Here is a 16,300-nt window from a genome sequence, read left to right as displayed (position 1 = left end):
CACTTCCAGAGTTGAGCTGAAACCCTTATTTTGGAAGTGGGTGAGAATCTGATGCTTCTCCAATTCTCCCCCCACCCCCCCTTTTCGGCCTGGCTGAGAATCTGGGGGAGGAAAATCCCTGAGGTGTAGGGGAAGTGAGAATTATCACACTGGGACTAGGCAGAAGGACAGAGCTAGGGGACAGCTAAGTGTGGCTTTGTTGTCTATATTTGCATGCTGAGCTCATGGCTTTTTTTCCCCAGAAAATAAAATTACATCATAGTGTGTGTGTGTGTGTGTGTGTGTGTGTGTGTGTGTGTGTGTGGTGGGTGTGGGTGTGTCGGGGGCGGTATATTTGGGAAAGGCAGGAGGAGCATAGGGGTCCAGCTGTTATTATACAGAAGAGATCATGGCTCCTGGCCAAGTAAAAGATTCCCCTGTTGCTGCCTGCCCCTGTCCCATTTCTATTCCTAGCGTGGATAAACTCGATCGTTTCCTACTAATTCTCTGATCTATAAGGCTAGGAAGGGGGTTTTTCTCAATACCAAGGCAAAGTAGCTAAGAGTACCCAGAGGCCACAGGCCTTCCAAATCCCCCAATCCAAACTGATCTGCCTTTCAGGGGTCCTAGCCATCGTGATATCCAAAAGTCAGAGGGCAGGAAAGTGACCCACTAGGAAAAAATGAGGATCTCCCCACGGTTTAAGGAGAAAAGGCAGAGTCCATACTCCATCCCAGTCCCGTCCCCATCCTAGGAGCCTTCCAGAACCCCAGCCCCCAGTCCCTGTCCCCCTCCTGCCTCCCCTCCCTCTTTCCTCCCCGCCCCCCGCCCCTCCCCGGCTCTGACATCACCGGCCAGTCGGGTGGGGTGAGGCGGTGCTGGGCTCAGGCTCTGCTCCACGGGCGGAAGAGGCGGCGGCAGCAGGATCGGCGGCAGCGGTGGCAGGAGCCAAGGAGCAGGCTCCAGACGCTGCTTAGGAACCGGGGACCCGGGAGTGCCCGCACCCTGAGCTCTCAGCTCCGGAGGCGGTGAGAGGGGCAGAGGGGAGATGTTTCGTGGGGAGGAGGTAGATTGGGGGTCTGGGTTTGGAGGGTCACGATCCCGGACGCAGGGGACAAATAGGGGAGCTTGAGAATTCAGACCGGTCTACCGTGTCAGGCCCCGTGGGGTCCATCTCTGTCGAAGCATCCAGAGACTGGAGTGTGCTACAGGCAGCGTGGCTTCATCCGCCCATTCCGTGCTGAACACCAGTTCGGGAGTCCGATGGGGCCTGGGGATTAGGATGTAGCCTGCTTCCCGCCCAGCCGGCAGAGCCAGGCCAGCACCGGCCCCTCCCTCCTCGCTTTAGCTTCGGACTCGCCTCTGCAGGCGTCCAGGCTCAGCTCAGCCCTGCCTCAGTTCCTCGGGCAGCAGGCAACTGGTTCGGGTACTCTCACACCCAGCTTACTGCGTCTGAGGAGAGTGGAATTGGTGGAAGCTTGCCCTTAGGAAAGGAGCTGGGGTACATAGGAATGATGTAGCCGATATAAAGACCCTAATTAATTTTTAAAATAATACGTGTCAAAACCGACAGGGACACAAACACACCTTTAAGAAAAAAAAAAAAAAGACAGCCAACCACACAGTGACACACACCCATGTGACTTATACACATCCTCCCATACAAACCAAATCACAACATCCCTGCGCTACGCATCCACCCACCCACCCACCCCAACCCGTTTGTTACCTCTCGTGTGGAGTCTCCTTGACCAGCACCACCTCTAAAACACCAGTCTTAACAGGAATGTCCACTAGTGGGTGGAAAGGGTCCACAAACGCACCCCGATTTTACAGTTTTAGTGGGCGATACCTCAAGGACTGGTGAGCCTGTGCGCTTACCTGGGTGAGGGGGCTTCTTGTGACCTTTGTTGCTGACTGCCAGTTTAGAGCATAGGGTACCTGGGAGTGGCTAGATTCCGGACATCAATATGGCCAAAGGATGCAGGAAGGAGTAGTAACCAGGGAGAGGGTGAAAAGAATGAGTCAGCCAAGGATGGAACCCAAGTCAGAGGGAGAGAGAATGAGAGGAATGTGTGAGAAGACAGGGAGATCTGGCCAGAGAACCAGAGAGAAAAGGAAGGAGGCCAGAGGAACAGGAAGAGCGCTGGAGAGGAGGCTACAGAGAATCACAAGTTAGGGACGGTGAAAGCAGGTGTTAGGAGGAACACGTGAACGTGAACATCCGAGTCTTGTTTCTCTAGGTTGTGTGTCTGGCCCCCAGGCTCTATATTGTTTCTCTAGGTTATGTGTCTGGCCCCCAGGCTGCAGGAGCGATTAGTGTTAATTGCTCTTCCCTTTGCAGTTAAACACTCTCGTGGGGAAACTGCCAGCATGCTTTAGGCTGCCAGCTTCCCTGGCTGCCTGCTACTTGTGTGACACCTGTGCTCGGCAGGTGTACATACACTGTCATACATAAGGGCACAGAGCCACACTGTACCTCACACATACATCTTCATGTACAATGTCAAGATGGCTATCCCTGCCAGCTGGTCAGTAGCCACCCAGTATACATCCAGTTCTTCCCACCCATCTTTTTCTTTTTCCATGCCACGCGGAGGCTCATCCCTTCCTTATGGTAGCCCTGGGTATTTAAGTGGGGACATGGAGTCTTATGAAGTTCAAATGTATCCATGGCTACCGCCAAATGGAGTGAGTGAGTAGGAAGAGCTGGAAGGCCTGAATGCCCAACAAAAGAATAAAAGGGGGTTGGGAATTTAGCTCAATGGTAGAGTGGGTTTGGTCCTCCAAGATGGTAGCTGAAAGAGGTAGAAAAATAAACTAAAAATGACTGGGGAAGAGAGGAACTAGATGAGGAAGGGAAAAGCTGGGAAAGCCGTGAAGTGCTAGCTAGTCTGGGGCGTCACAACGCCCATCCCTCCTCACAACTATCAGGCCCTGTTCCGCCCAGCCTAATCCTATGCCAGCTATCTCTGGCTGCCTCCATCTTGGGCATGGCCCTTTCCCTTCCCAGAGGCAACCTGCTTTTCGTTTTAGATGTACATTTTGGAGTCCTACTCCTAGGCTGACCTTGGAACGGTAAAACCTTCTTCTTTGTTACAGGAAGAAAGAAGAGTGTCTGCGGAGATACCCAAAGCTAGATTAAAAGGTTGGGGAAAGAAGCCGGTTAAGATACTGAAACAAACACGGCTGGATTTTTGGATCCGAGGCCCAGATAGCACTGAAATTACAATAGCCACAGCCCTGCTCACGCCCTTCCCACCTGTTTCCGTTGAGCACTTCCTCCAGTTCCCAACTTCAGACAAGGCTGACTAAAGTGAGTGCCTAGGAGTTGCCTCCTGCTCATAAAAGGGCCCCTCTAGTCTCTGCACCTCTAAAAGGTTTGCTTCTCCTGCCCTGCCTTTGGCAGCTGGAACAGATGTGGAGGAAGGGGTAACATCTAATCCTCAGACTTCCTTTTTACATTTCCTATCTGGAACCAAATGCTCTGGAAGAGCCAGAGTCTGACACTACCATTAGTGTCAAAATGCTCAGAAATTATTTTGGTGCTGCCACCTCCACCACAGGTGGTTTTTTCCTAGGCTGCTCTGAGCACACTCAGGGCTTGCGTCTGCCTTCTTCCCAACCCTTACCTAAAAGGCCCCTTCTTCTCCAGCATTCTCAGGGGTCAAAGCTATGCCTAGAGCCAGCGTGGGAGAGGCAGAGAGGGAGGGAGGGAGGGAGGGAGGGAGGGAGGGAGGGAGGGAGGGAGGAAGGTAGGTGTAAGGAAGCAGTGAACAGAACATAGAGTGAGATGGGAGGGAAGGAACTAACTTCCTGGCAGCCTCAACTCCGGTTCTCAGTTCCTGCCCTGGTATCCTGTCCCAAGAATGGCCTCAGCCCAGTGTTCCTGAAGCAGTGCTCCAGAGATGGGAATTTTTCAGAGCCAGGAGGACAGACTTTTCCTTAGGCCCTTACAAATCCTAAATCTTTGGTGAGGATGAAAAAGGCAAGCTCTGCCAGGCCCCACTATACCCAGACTGACCAGCCAGTGATGATAATAGCTGATTAGTGAAACCTGAAAGTCATGCAGAAGAGATTCTGTACCCTAAAAAATGTTCCCAACTTCTCTGCCCTTGCCTCTTCCACAGCTGGCCGTGGGCAAATGGTAGCTCCGGTTCCTTTACTACTCCCTCAGGAGCCTTCCATCCTATCCTTTCTGGCCCTAGCACTCACACTTCCCATGGCAGTGTCATTGTTTTGATGACTGGGGGGTGGGGCACCCTGAACTGAGGTTGCTATGGTAACAGCTGAGTGGCGCCTCCAGCCTTGTGGACTCTGTGCGTGGTCCCCCCCCCCACACACTGAATTCCTCCTCATGTGCAGCCTTTCCCAAGGCCAACTGTCTTCTGTCATACTGCAGGTTCCCCTCACTCCTCCGGCTGTGTGTCTTACATACTCTTTACTGGCTCAAATACAACTCACATAAGCTCACGGCTAGTGCTGCACTGATCTCCATTACCAGAACATCCAGACACACCTACGGTATCTTCCACATACCTCTTCTCGCCCAGCCACATTCAAGGGTGTGCAGCCACGGGTGTACATCTGTGTGTGTACACACCATCTCGCCCTAGCCACTTTGTACATTTCTGCCCACATGCTTTTCTAGGGCCTTCTTGTATGTTTTACTCTTTGAAAGCTCCTACCTACTGCCCCCAACCTTTGTGGGTGTGGGTGTGTTACACACATTAATCCCTTCCTGCCTACCACCCCAGTAGATCTGTTTTAGATCCAGAGCCCTGAATCTCAACTCCTCCCGAGAGATTCACACACAGTGCTACACACTTTCCTCCCACAGCAACTCTTGTATTTACAAACTCTTCTTCCCTGCGAAATCAAGGCAGTGTGACCCCCTTTCCAATGAGGGTTTGGCCCTAGGGCTTCATTTTGGGCAGGGTCTTCTTGTCTCCATCCTATGCTACTTTTCCAGCCCCCTCCAGCCCCTCCCCCACACCCCTTTTCTGCCCTGGGATTATCAGTGGAGGCGGGGCTGGGCTCGAGAGCTTGCTGCTGTGACCTAGATTTCCAGGCAGAGATGGTTCCTGGTGCTGACAGTCAGAGAGCATTGTCCCTGGCCCTGCCTGGCAGGACCACCGCTGGGCCCTTCTGTTTGGTGGCACCTGGGTGTGTAAGTAGAAATGTTTCCTGCCAATTCTTCTGGGGGTCATGCTAGCCCCGCTGTCTGGCTTATTGTTTGTGTGTGTCACGGTGCCTGCCAACAAGGATGGTTTGTTTATTCTGGTCAAAGTAAGGGGCTGGGAATAAGGACTTCTGAGTCCATACTTACTATGCAATGTCCATGGCTCTGCCTCAGTTGCCCTACTACAGAGGCTAGAATCAAGAAAAACAGGTTTGTCCAGCTGGCCCCTTTGATCTGCCAGCTTCAGCTCAGGGTTGGGTGGTGCATGGGCAGCAGTGGTCAGGTCTAAGGCCACTCAGCTTCTTGCCCACTTTTTTGTCTAGACACACAGAATATTTGTGATGTGATGTAGTTTACTGTTTTAGTGCTTTAATTTTCTGACTATAAAAGATATATACTCATTGCAGAAAACAGGTCCTTATTTGAAACAAGATTTTGCTATGTAGTCCAGGCTAAACTGCAGCACTCTTCCTGCCTCAGACACCTGAGTATTGGAATTATTATAGGCTAAATTACTATGCTGAGATCCCTGATTTTAGCTTACCACTGGGGAGTTTTACATTTTATCAAATCCATGTAACATACATCAGTGTTTTGCCTGCACATATATGTCTGTGTGAAGGTGTTGAATCCCTTAGAACTGACAGATGTGAACTGCCATGTGGGTGCTGGGAATTGAACCCAGGTCCTCTGGGAGAGTAGCCAGTGCTAACCTCTGAGCCGCCTCTCCAGCCCCAGGTCTGACCCTTTCTTTTATTTCTGCTATAGTTCCTATCTTGGGGAAGGGGATCCTTGGGTGTTTCCTTTCTCACCTATGGATCATCAAAGACATGGTACAAAGGCCTAGGTCAGATGTAGCCTTGCTTGTGGGAAGCCAGACTCAAAGTATCAAAGGCAACCCCCTTTGCTGCCATATTCTGAAAGCTACATCTAAACTCCCCTCCCCCCATCATCCAGGCTGCCTGGGAACTGGGCAGGGGGCCAGAGCCAGCCGCTTGGTATTCTTGGGCGCGGGGGCTGCAGGCACAGCACAAAGGCTACGGGAGAAGGCTGAGTTGGGGCCCAGTAAACTATCAAAGGAGAAAATGGGCTCCACAAAGGTGGGGGTTGGCCCACTGATCCCTGCTACCCTAAGACCTAAGAATCTAATACAGGAGTGAGCATGGAGGGGCCAGGGATCCATCAAGCCAAGTAACTAGGCACACATCCAAAATCATCAGTGGAGTGCTGGGAAGATGGAGTGAGGGACCCCTTTGCCTCTGGGGAAGAATGGTGGGACACATGGGCTTGAACCAGTCTTTCCAGTTCCTTTTTAGCGTCTCACTGCTAGGCAAGCCTGTGACAGGGGGAGGAGTTGTAGGTAGGTGGGGCAATTGGGGAGGGGGTACTTGGGAGACTGGAAGAAAGTCTGGAGAATGTTGTCATGGTAACCTCCTCCTCAGTCAGGGGAACTGTTGCCAGGGTTACTGTTAAGGGATGGAAAAAGAAAAAAAAAGATTGTGTATTGGGGGGAGGGGATGAGTTACTTCTCCCTCTAGGTTCCACGCTGGCTCCTACCTTTCCTAAGTTTCCTCTGTTATGCAGGGTTTTCTTTTTCTTCCTCCAGACCAGCTCACTCGCCTAAACCTCTATATTTAAGGTACCCTGGCAGGACGGAGTGTGTGTGCAAGTGTGCATGTTGCTGGGGGTGGGGGTAAGTCTCGAGTAAGTACTTGAAGTAAGTGAATCAGACCCCATACAGTAGGCTCAGCCTGCTCTCTCCCTTTACCACCTTCCCCCCAGTCATGGCAGAGTACGGGACTCTCCTTCAGGACCTGACCAACAACATCACCCTTGAAGATCTGGAACAGCTCAAGTCAGCCTGCAAGGAGGACATCCCCAGCGAGAAGAGTGAAGAGATCACCACAGGCAGTGCCTGGTTTAGCTTCCTGGAGAGCCACAACAAGCTGGACAAAGGTTGTGGAGGGGGTTCTGCTCATTCAGCGTATAGAAAGGAACACAAGCCTCTTACACAGAGGGAAACCCAATGACAAGGCAGGGTAACCAATCTGCTCTAAGAAGAGTGCACTTGTCAGACTGGTTTCTCTTATGGTCTTTATCAGTGCAACGTGTTTCTCAGTACTCCTGTGCTATCATGACGTGCATGAAAGCACAATTTAAAAGTGGTAGAATTTGAAACTACAGTTCTAACGTTTTCTTACCCACTTTTAGGGACTGTTGCCCTTCAGGGGTGAGAGGGAGACACTGGATTAAAGCAATACTATGCAGCTGGGGCTTGCAGGGTCAACTGGCGAGTGAGATGGCCCCAAGTGCTGGCAGGATAGTAGGTAAAAGTACTTGCCATGTGTGCCTAACAAGAGGGCCCAGGGTTCACAGTGAAAGGGGAGAGCCAACCCTCCTAAGTAGTTGTTGCTGCTGCTGCTGCTGCTGCACTGCCCCCAAAGGCAAATGGGATGTCTAAGGTAGAACTCAGAGAATCTGTTAAGTCCACATTAGCTGGGCTAAAAATATTGGGTCTGATTAGAGGTAGCTGAGTTACAGGTGTGTGAAAGTGAAGTCACCCCAGAGTCCTTCATATGAACAACTCTGGCCAAAGTCTGACAACAGGGAGGAGAGCCTAAGGAGGACCTATTACAATTGAGACTATTGCAACAGACAGGAGCCAGATGATCTGATGGCAATCTGAAGCCAGCCTGATGGTGTCAGTGCTTTTTCTCTTACTAAAGTAACTTTCCTTACTAGGTTCAGAATGTCTCTTTGATTGGCCATAAATCTCACCTTCCTGTTCCCTGTGGTGTCTGGGACTTCTCCCTGATACTCACTTGGAAGGAAAGTGGACAAGGGGGTGGGGGTGGGTAATTTTGAAGGCAGCCTTTCTATTGTCCCTTCCCCCATGATGGACTTGATATCTAGCCCAAAGTCTGTATTTTCCATTTATACCCTAGAAGATCTCATTGGCTAAATACCTGTCCCTCTAAGGAGTAATCCTCCAAACTGCCTCAAACTTTCTTTTACTGGCTTGGTAGCCCCTTCTTTCACTGTTGTCCCTTCTCATAACCAATGTCAGCAACTCAGTCATGGTTCTAGAATACCACTTTTGCCAGGGTAGAAGTTGGCCTCTATAGCCTGGCTCTGACCCAAGCTGCCTTCCTCCAGACAACCTCTCCTACATTGAGCACATCTTTGAGATATCCCGGCGTCCTGACCTACTTACTATGGTGGTTGACTACAGAACCCGTGTGCTGAAGATCTCTGAGGAGGATGAGCTGGACACCAAGTTAACCCGCATTCCCAGTGCCAAGAAGTACAAAGGTCAGAGGCCATACCTGTGGCATGGCTATCCTTCTGCCTTTCCTGTCTGACTGTATTTTTTGAGTGGAAAGTCATTCAGAGTTTGGGGAGGGGAGGCTAATGCTCAGTGGGCCTGCCTGGCAACCCCCATCCCTGGGCACACCGCCTCTTTGTTTTTTTTTCAGACATTATCCGGCAGCCCTCTGAGGAAGAAATCATCAAATTGGCTCCCCCACCAAAGAAGGCCTGAGCAAGGGGGAGGAAGAGGAGGAAGGTTGGATCTTCATCAGACCACTCCCTCCCCACCCTCAGTGGGAGGGGCTAGGGCAACCCCCTGCTCCGCACCCATTTACTAACTTGGTCCTAACCCTTACTATGCGCGTGTGTGCGTGTGCGCACGCCCTGGCTGTCTGTCTGTCTAGCTCATCTAGTTCCTCCTCCTCATGAGGGGTTGGAGTCAAGGGACGGGGAACTTATCTCTCCCCTTTCCTCCACTCTTCCCCCACACCTTTCAAGTATGGAAGCAGAAAGGACCTGCATTTTCCTACACTGAGGAGTTATGGTGAAGATGAGGTATGGGAGAGATGCTTCCATCTACAGAAAACCCGTGGGGAAGGAAGGCAAAGAGGCTACTCAACCTCCACCTGGAAGGGGCAAAGAAAAGCCAGAATTCAGTGTTTGTATCTCTATGCTGGACCGGCTAGAATCCAGCTTCCTGCTACTCCTTAGGCTGAGGTCCTGAGTGCCAGTGGGCCCTTCCTTTGTGCCCTTGTTATGGGCTTGGGATGAGGATGGGCCAGAAATCTTAATGAGAAGACCACTAGATCCTTTCCTGGTCCCAAAGATCAAACCCCAATGGAGAAGCCAGCATTTAATGTACCCCCAACTTCTGCTCTGGAGAGACTATGCTGGGACCATGCACTACCAAGCCTGAGCTAGGGTGCAGGCAGACAGGCCCACTTTCTGCTCCTCAGTTTCTAAATATGGACAGACTGTTGGATATACTGACCCAGAGCCTAGGGAGGCTGGGGAAGGAGATCCTTAGGTTTTTAACCCCAACCTGCCCACAACTTACAGAGTCCCAATATGGGTGTTGTAGGCAACCATCTCACTCTCCGGTTTAGAATTCTCCAAGCAAAAAAGAAGTTAATTACAGTGTTTCCTTTGCACTGACTACCACCCTGATTCAATCCAGGAAGGGACTGGTAACCTTTCTCATTTGGGTTTGTGGATGCCACACAGCCAAGTCACTAGAGTACAGTGAGTGTACCCAGCCTCCTCCCTGTCCCAAGATGCCCTTCCCCATCCTGACCGTGCTAACTGTGTGTACATATATATTCTACATATATGTATATTAAACCCGCACTGCCATGTCTGCCCTTTTTTGTGGTTTTTAGCATTAACTTATTGTCTAGGCCAGAGCGGAGGGGGAGGCGGATGCCACAGTAAAGGGAGCGGCAGAGCCAAATTGTTGCATAGTCCAAACAAAACATTTCAACCAACCACAACAAACATTACATTTGAGCTAAAAGAAAATTTAGAGAAAGTTGAAGGTAGGAGCTTTTAGGATATGGGAACAAAACTTCACAAGGAGGGGAGGACTGTCTGTCAGAAGAGGGGTCTTGAAGCCAGACTGGCAAGAGTACCTTTAATTCCTAGCTGAGCCCAGTTTGCCCATCTCCTCTGGCCACTGCTGCAGACACCTGCCTTAACATACGCACCTTGGAGACTCCAGTTCTGCCTTACAGGTCCTTCCTAAGTCTCCCTAGTCCTGCCTGGCATCTCCTTAAGACAAGAAATCCCTGTACAACTGGGAGAAAGGAACTCTGGGTAACACGCTCCCATCTGGGTGTTCCATGAGAGCAGGAGTGAGACGTTGCTTTCCTTATGGAAGAAAGAGAGAGGGTGCTTCTCAGCAGTTTCTGTAAGGCAAAACCCAAACCTTAAACTGACTAACGTGCCCTAACACACTTACATACCCTGCTCCCCTCGTGCTGCTGTGAGGCTGCCCCTAGCCTGTGCTCCTCTGTCTGCAGTGTGCACGGCCTTCTTCTAACCCTGGAATAAAGGTGACTGACTGTACTGTACCTGACTGATTCTAGAATCTCTGTGGGTCACTAAGAGTTTGGGAAGCTCTGAATGACTGGGAGGGGATGTGCAGCCATGCTCTCCCTATTAGCGCTCACTGCAGTATAGAACAAGGGACTGGAAACATCCCAAATAATGTGCCCCATCTCTTACGTACCACTGACATAAACAGACCTATTTCACTTACAACATTCTTCTATGGCTCAAGCACTAGAAACAGGAATATCCCACACTTCACTTTTTAAGTCTGAGCAAAATCAAGCATGTATCTGGAAGGAACAAAAGTACTCTATCACAAATAAATGGACCACATACCACACAAAGCAGCAGTCAGGGGAAAAGCTTTACTGAGAAAAAATACAACAAATTCCAGAGTGCATGGTTTTAAGCCCACCTCATCATCTCTCTAGCAGTGAGGACATAAGATTAATCAGTTACCACACACTCCCTGCTCACGAAAGAAGCCCAAGAGCTGGCATCTGGTCTGCACTGCTGGGCGGGGTCAGGAGGAAAGAGTGTGAAGGACGCCACCCTTCACTCTCTCCCACTTCCTTCTGGCCGTGTGGTCAAATCCAGCCATCCCACGATGCAGGATTCCTGACTGGATCTCGTGAACACCAGGGGCACAGGAAGAGCAGCTCAAGCACTTAGGGTCAGAATTCCTCAGGGACTTTCATACTCAGCGGCCAGTGCTGAAGATGGGTCTAAGGCCCAGGCACCAGAATAAACCCTCCAATTACTGGCTTGTCCCTCGATTACCAGGAAGCTGTCCCTTATCCTTCCATGAGGAAGGGTGCTGGTGTGGAGTCGAATGCTTAAAGAATCAAGCAGCTAAAAGAAGGGGGCGAGTGTGCTTTCTGTTATACAAAGAACCAGGAGACAGTCTGTAGCAGTGATGACCCTTCAGTCATGGTTTAAAGACAGGCCAGCCTCTAATGAGAGGAGCAATCTTGGGAGCCCTCACAAGACTTAAGGAAATTAGGAGACCTGAGGCAAAGTTGAGAGGAATTTGTTTTTCTAAAGCTCAGCACTGAGGCAGAGAAGGGCACAGCTGAGTACCCTTCCCTCGTTGAGCCTTGGGAAGGCTCCAGATGGGCCCTAGGCTCTGACAGCATCCATGACTGATCAGCTGACCACATGACCTCTGCAGCATCACTCGCTCACCCTTCCTTCAAGCCCCTTTATTGCATTGTAGTCATAGAGAATATATAGGTATTTAAACTTCTGACAATAATCTTAACTTGATACATCCAAGTTTAACTTGCTTTTTAATATATTTATAGATATAAAAGTAGGCCTCTAACAGTGATAGGGACGGGGAACTTGCCGCCACTGAACAGTTAAAAACAAAAGCAAGAGGTAACTTCTTGTTCTTCCGCCTCTTATCCCTCCCACATCTCCGCAGTCCTCATCCTAGACCCCCATTTAGAGGGTGCTGGATGGAGAGAGAGTGAAGGAGACAGACTGCAGTGCAGAGCACTGTGGTAAGGTCAAAGAAGTGGTAAGTGTTGTGGAAGGGAGAGAAGAGTGCTGGGATGGCTGGGGTCTCTTAAGGATTTCCCAGAAAAACGGGGTCCTGGGATGGGACTGGTTGCTCAGGGGCAAAAAACAATGCAACTGTCAGACTTCTTAAAAAAAAAAAAAACAAAGGGAAAAAAAAAAAGGTGAAACCCTAAACCAAAGAGAGTGGCATTCCCAGCCTCCTCTCTGGCTTGTTGGTACTTTACCTCCCCCCCACCCCACCCCCACAAAAGAAACAAGGGAGGTTAAAGAAAAAGAAGCCCACTTCCTATCCAGGCCAGTTGACAAAAGGCTTCAGGGAGAGGCCTGTTTCTCTGAGTCCTTCGCACCCTCCATGGAAGCTCATTCAGGGCTCGGTCTCGTCTCTCACTTCTAGGGCTCTCTGCTGGTTCATCTCCTGTGCTCTGTCCACCTCAGATAGCTTTCTTTTATTTAAACAAACAGTCCAAAGTGCATTTCTGTTGAATGTAAGGGCCTGGGACTGAAAAAGAGTTGCCCAGGCAGGATTGGGTTGGCAGCCCCAGCCCATCCCTCCTAAGTTTGGGGCCTCAGGATGGCATGCACTGCACCCGGTCAGGGCCCTCCTCCTCGTCGGATGTGTCTGAGGAGCTGGGAGACTCATCAGAGTCCGCATCTGTGGCCCCAACCCCAGGTTCTCGCCAGCGCTGTAGGATGGGAAATCCTTGTTAGTAACGTCCTGGATCAAGACAAGACTGTTAGATCTAGATTAGGCCAGGGATCAGCAGAACTCTTTTTTTTTTTCTTCTAAATTAAATAGCCTAGGGTGACCTGTTTACTCTCAATCCTACCTCAGCTTCCCTGGTAGCTAGGGTTATGGTGTATACTACTGCATCTGGCTCAGATATTTCTTAAAAGGCCAGACAGTAAATATTTTAGGCCATATGGTCTCTGTTGGAACTGTTCAGCTCTGTCGCTGCACCACGAAAGCAGCCAGAGATAATACAAATGAGAATCGTGGCTGCAGTCTCAGTAACAATGTGCTTGAGATTTGCTCTAGGCCTCTCTTAGCATGACGGTCAACGCAGGTCACCTGAGCAATTATTTCTTCTCTACTCTCCCCCACCCTTCCAGCCACTGCAATTATAAAGCTACCCCTGTGCATATATGGTGACAGAGGACAAAAGTCACACACCACCTCCTTTCTACTAGTTGCTCTAATGGGGATAAAGGCCAGTGAATGCGACACCCAACCAAGACCACCCCATCCTCTTTAAAGCAGTAAGAAGTGTGCCATGAAATTCTGTAGGCTCCTTTAAAGGAGCGTAGTCCTTGGGAGCCCACTTCCACCTGAAGCTTACCCGATGATGACGTCTCTGTCTCAGGTGATGCATGAGGAACCACAGCATGTGACTATCAAACAGGTCGGTGTGATGCAAGCTGTCCTCATCCCGCTCTCGCTTGTTCTTTTTGATCACCTGGAACCCAAAGGGTTGGGAGAAGGGATATAACTACAGACTATGGGCTTCATCAACAAGGCTGGTGTTTGCATGACTGCAACCCAGCACTTGAAGGTAGAATTAGGATTACAAATTCAGGGCCAGCCTGAGCTAAGCATTGAAAGTTTGTCTCTGAAAACCAAGGGCTAGAATGTAGCTCAGTGGTAGGGCATATGTGAGGGTTGTGTGCACACGTGAAATCAATCAATCTCTCTCTCTCTCTCTCTCTCTCTCTCTCTCTCTCTGAGCAAACTGTGTCTTCTACCCCAATAAACTGTTCTTTCAGTTATCATTAAGCTAATTAGATTAGCCAAGGATGCCCAAGGTCAGCCACTGAGACAGTTGGATGCTTTAATGTAAAACACTTTTTCCTGAAAGATGCTTTCTACCTTATAACTAGCAGCACTTCAGAGCTCAGGACTGTGCCCACCGGAGCAGGGAAGAAGGCATAGGGCAGTGTTAGAGCAATGCCTTTAAAGACTGAGCAACAGTTACTCCTTCCTATGACAAGGAAGCACGGTACCAGTTCCAAGCACAAGTACAGACCAATGTCTTTGGCTGGCCACTTACATCCTTTAACCCCGTCAGCTCAGTGGAAGCTTCAGCTGTCGGTGCCCAGATCTTCACATCATGGTCTAGGCCACTGGTTGCCAAAACAGGCAGGTGAGGATGGGGCTCAAGACAGTTTACCTGGTTCAGAAGAAGAGAAAGCATAGGCTAAGGAGCATAGGGAGTATAGTTTAAAAACCGAGGGCCACCTTGAGCCAAACTGTTGTCCTTGACCTGGGTTGAAGCAGGTCCACCCACCTGAGCCTAACCCAAATAGCCCGGACAGTAGAGGAGATACAAACTGGATACAAAACCAGCCTGTCTAAAACATTTCCAATATTTAGAGAAGGGGAGGCTGCATCTCTAGACATACCACCAAGAGCAGGTGGTGACTGGCCATGCTTACTGCTGGCTTCATAAGGTAATGAGTCACAGACCCCATTCACTCCAGAATCTAAAGCTCCAACTTGCTCAAGGCTGAAAAAACAAAACCAAACAAACCAAAAACCCCAAATCCTTCCAGTGGCTTTTATCATTTTTGTTTTCAAAATTAGGAAAGCAGCAGCTGCCACCTCTCATCCAGAGAAGAGGCGGCGAACAATCATATGCACGCAGCACTGTTTACTAACTGGAGGATGTCAGGGCTGGAAGGAAGATGAACTGGGGCTGGGAATAGGAAGGGGGCTTTGTGTCTGTCTAAGAATTCTGTATCAGGACAGGCAACATCTTGCTATCTACTCTAAGGGCACAGTAAACCCAGCTACAGTACAGGAAAGTATAAGGTAACATTGAGATTCTCCACTGAATCACTTTCAGCCAACTTCATTCACTGAACAGCAGAAAAAAACACTGGATGGCAGACATTTGGTCTCAGACAGTTTCCTTTTGTGTGAAAGCACCCATGCCCTCTGCTGTCTGACTTGAAGACATAAACTTCCTAACGGCAGGGCAAGGCAGGGCAGGACAGAGTAGTCCCCATCCCCACCGGAAGAGCCAGTCCCAGATCTAGCTGCTAAAGCATTTTTAGGCTTTTAGTCAGATGAGGAACAGAGAGGAAAAGCACCCCGCCTTGCAGCTGCTCTATAGTCCAAGAAAATGAACAGCAAAAGGTCTAGTTTTCTCTGGAGCAGCCTTAGCTGCTGTGCCTGTGCACTCAGACTGCAGCTAAGGAAGAGGTAAGAGAGGCACGGAGAGTAAAGATGACTTCATTTTTTTTTTAACTTTGAGTTTACAAATAAAACAGGCTAGAGAAGGCCAAATCTAAGTCTGAGTTTAAGAGTTAAACAGAAAGCCCTGTTTCTTCTCCTACTTCACACAGGGGCTTTACTGCAGGTCCTTTTAGGCTATGTACTTGGCAGCCTGAGGAAGCACTAGAGAACAAAGTCCAGTACAGAAATGGTATCAACAGATAACCTGACAGTTTCCACAGACAGACCTGACCTCATCCATCCATCCATCCATCCACTCATGAAGTCTTGCTAAAGACTTGTGCTCTTGACCTACCTCTGCTTTACCAACAAGTGGGTAAAGGAACAATTCTTTGGGACCTAAGCCTAAGGACAAAGCCAACGGCAAGAGGATGACAGAATAAACTTCATACAACACCTGAACTAGAGCCTGCAGGTGAAGCAGACAGAGAAACTCGGGGCCAGGGGGGCTAAGAGCCCTGGTCACTTCACCAGACCTGTCTCAACACCAGCACTTATTCTGTCAATAATGCTTGCGCAGAGAAAAGAACTCTGGCCTTAGAAAACTGGGCGAGGGGTGTAGGGGATGGATGGGGTAGAGCATTCAAGTGCTCTTGGGAGAGTAAGGACTTGTTCTTTGGCATCATCTCCCACTCTTGTTCCTGTGAAGATGAATGGGAACAAAGAAAGGATCCCAAAACAAGAATTAGGAGACCTGGGCAAGGTGGGCAATAACGTCTAAGATCCCTCTGATACTAACATTCTACTTTATGATACAGAATGGTTCATTATCCATCCTAGACTGGAGCCTGGTAACCTCCACTGCTGGAGGCTTGTAACAAAACAAATGATCTCAGCGAGACCTAGGTAAGAATCACATGAGTCATTCTGCTCACACAAAGGCAAGAACAGGTAAAGAAACCCTCTTCAGGGGTCACCACTACATCTCTTAAAAATCATAAAGACTCTGACCTAGGACCTAACCATCCCAAATAGTTGCTCTTCCCCACCGAGCACTGGATTAACCAACAAACCTGGTGCCGGCC

General features: G+C 49.7%; 2 protein-coding genes across 6 annotated transcripts in view; one reads left to right on the top strand and one right to left on the bottom strand.

The window, feature by feature from the left end:
- Window positions 1-827: 827 nt before the first annotated feature.
- On the top strand, window positions 828-10,539 carry Pea15 (proliferation and apoptosis adaptor protein 15). Of its 3 annotated transcripts, XM_034520856.2 has the most exons (5): window positions 837-1,007; window positions 3,082-3,295; window positions 6,944-7,117; window positions 8,318-8,473; window positions 8,638-10,539. In XM_034520856.2, the coding sequence occupies exons 3-5, from the start codon at window positions 6,946-6,948 to the stop codon at window positions 8,700-8,702; spliced, it is 393 nt and encodes a 130-aa protein (XP_034376747.1). In that variant the 5' UTR covers window positions 837-1,007; window positions 3,082-3,295; window positions 6,944-6,945; the 3' UTR covers window positions 8,703-10,539. The 3 variants fall into 3 exon arrangements, with proteins under 3 accessions (XP_034376749.1, XP_034376747.1, XP_034376750.1); XM_034520858.2 differs by lacking the exon at window positions 3,082-3,295 and having other exon boundaries at window positions 828-1,007; XM_034520859.2 differs by lacking the exons at window positions 837-1,007; window positions 3,082-3,295 and adding an exon at window positions 5,012-5,149.
- Window positions 10,540-10,865: 326 nt separating this feature from the next.
- Window positions 10,866-16,300, bottom strand: part of Dcaf8 (DDB1 and CUL4 associated factor 8) — a 45,242-nt gene continuing 39,807 nt past the window's right edge. For all 3 annotated transcript variants that reach the window (XM_034520851.2, XM_034520852.2, XM_076914499.1), the window contains 3 exons: window positions 14,089-14,208; window positions 13,381-13,497; window positions 10,866-12,726 (listed from right to left, as the gene is read on the bottom strand). In XM_034520851.2, coding sequence (XP_034376742.1) covers window positions 12,610-12,726; window positions 13,381-13,497; window positions 14,089-14,208 — 354 coding nt within the window. In that variant the 3' untranslated portion in view covers window positions 10,866-12,609. The remainder of the gene's footprint in view (window positions 12,727-13,380; window positions 13,498-14,088; window positions 14,209-16,300) is intronic.

The sequence above is a fragment of the Arvicanthis niloticus genome, chromosome 16 (genome assembly GCF_011762505.2).
Source record: "Arvicanthis niloticus isolate mArvNil1 chromosome 16, mArvNil1.pat.X, whole genome shotgun sequence".
In the NCBI taxonomy this organism is placed as follows: domain Eukaryota; kingdom Metazoa; phylum Chordata; class Mammalia; order Rodentia; family Muridae; genus Arvicanthis; species Arvicanthis niloticus.
Note: the sequence above shows the minus strand (reverse complement) of the source record. Positions and strands in the feature narration are given on the sequence as shown.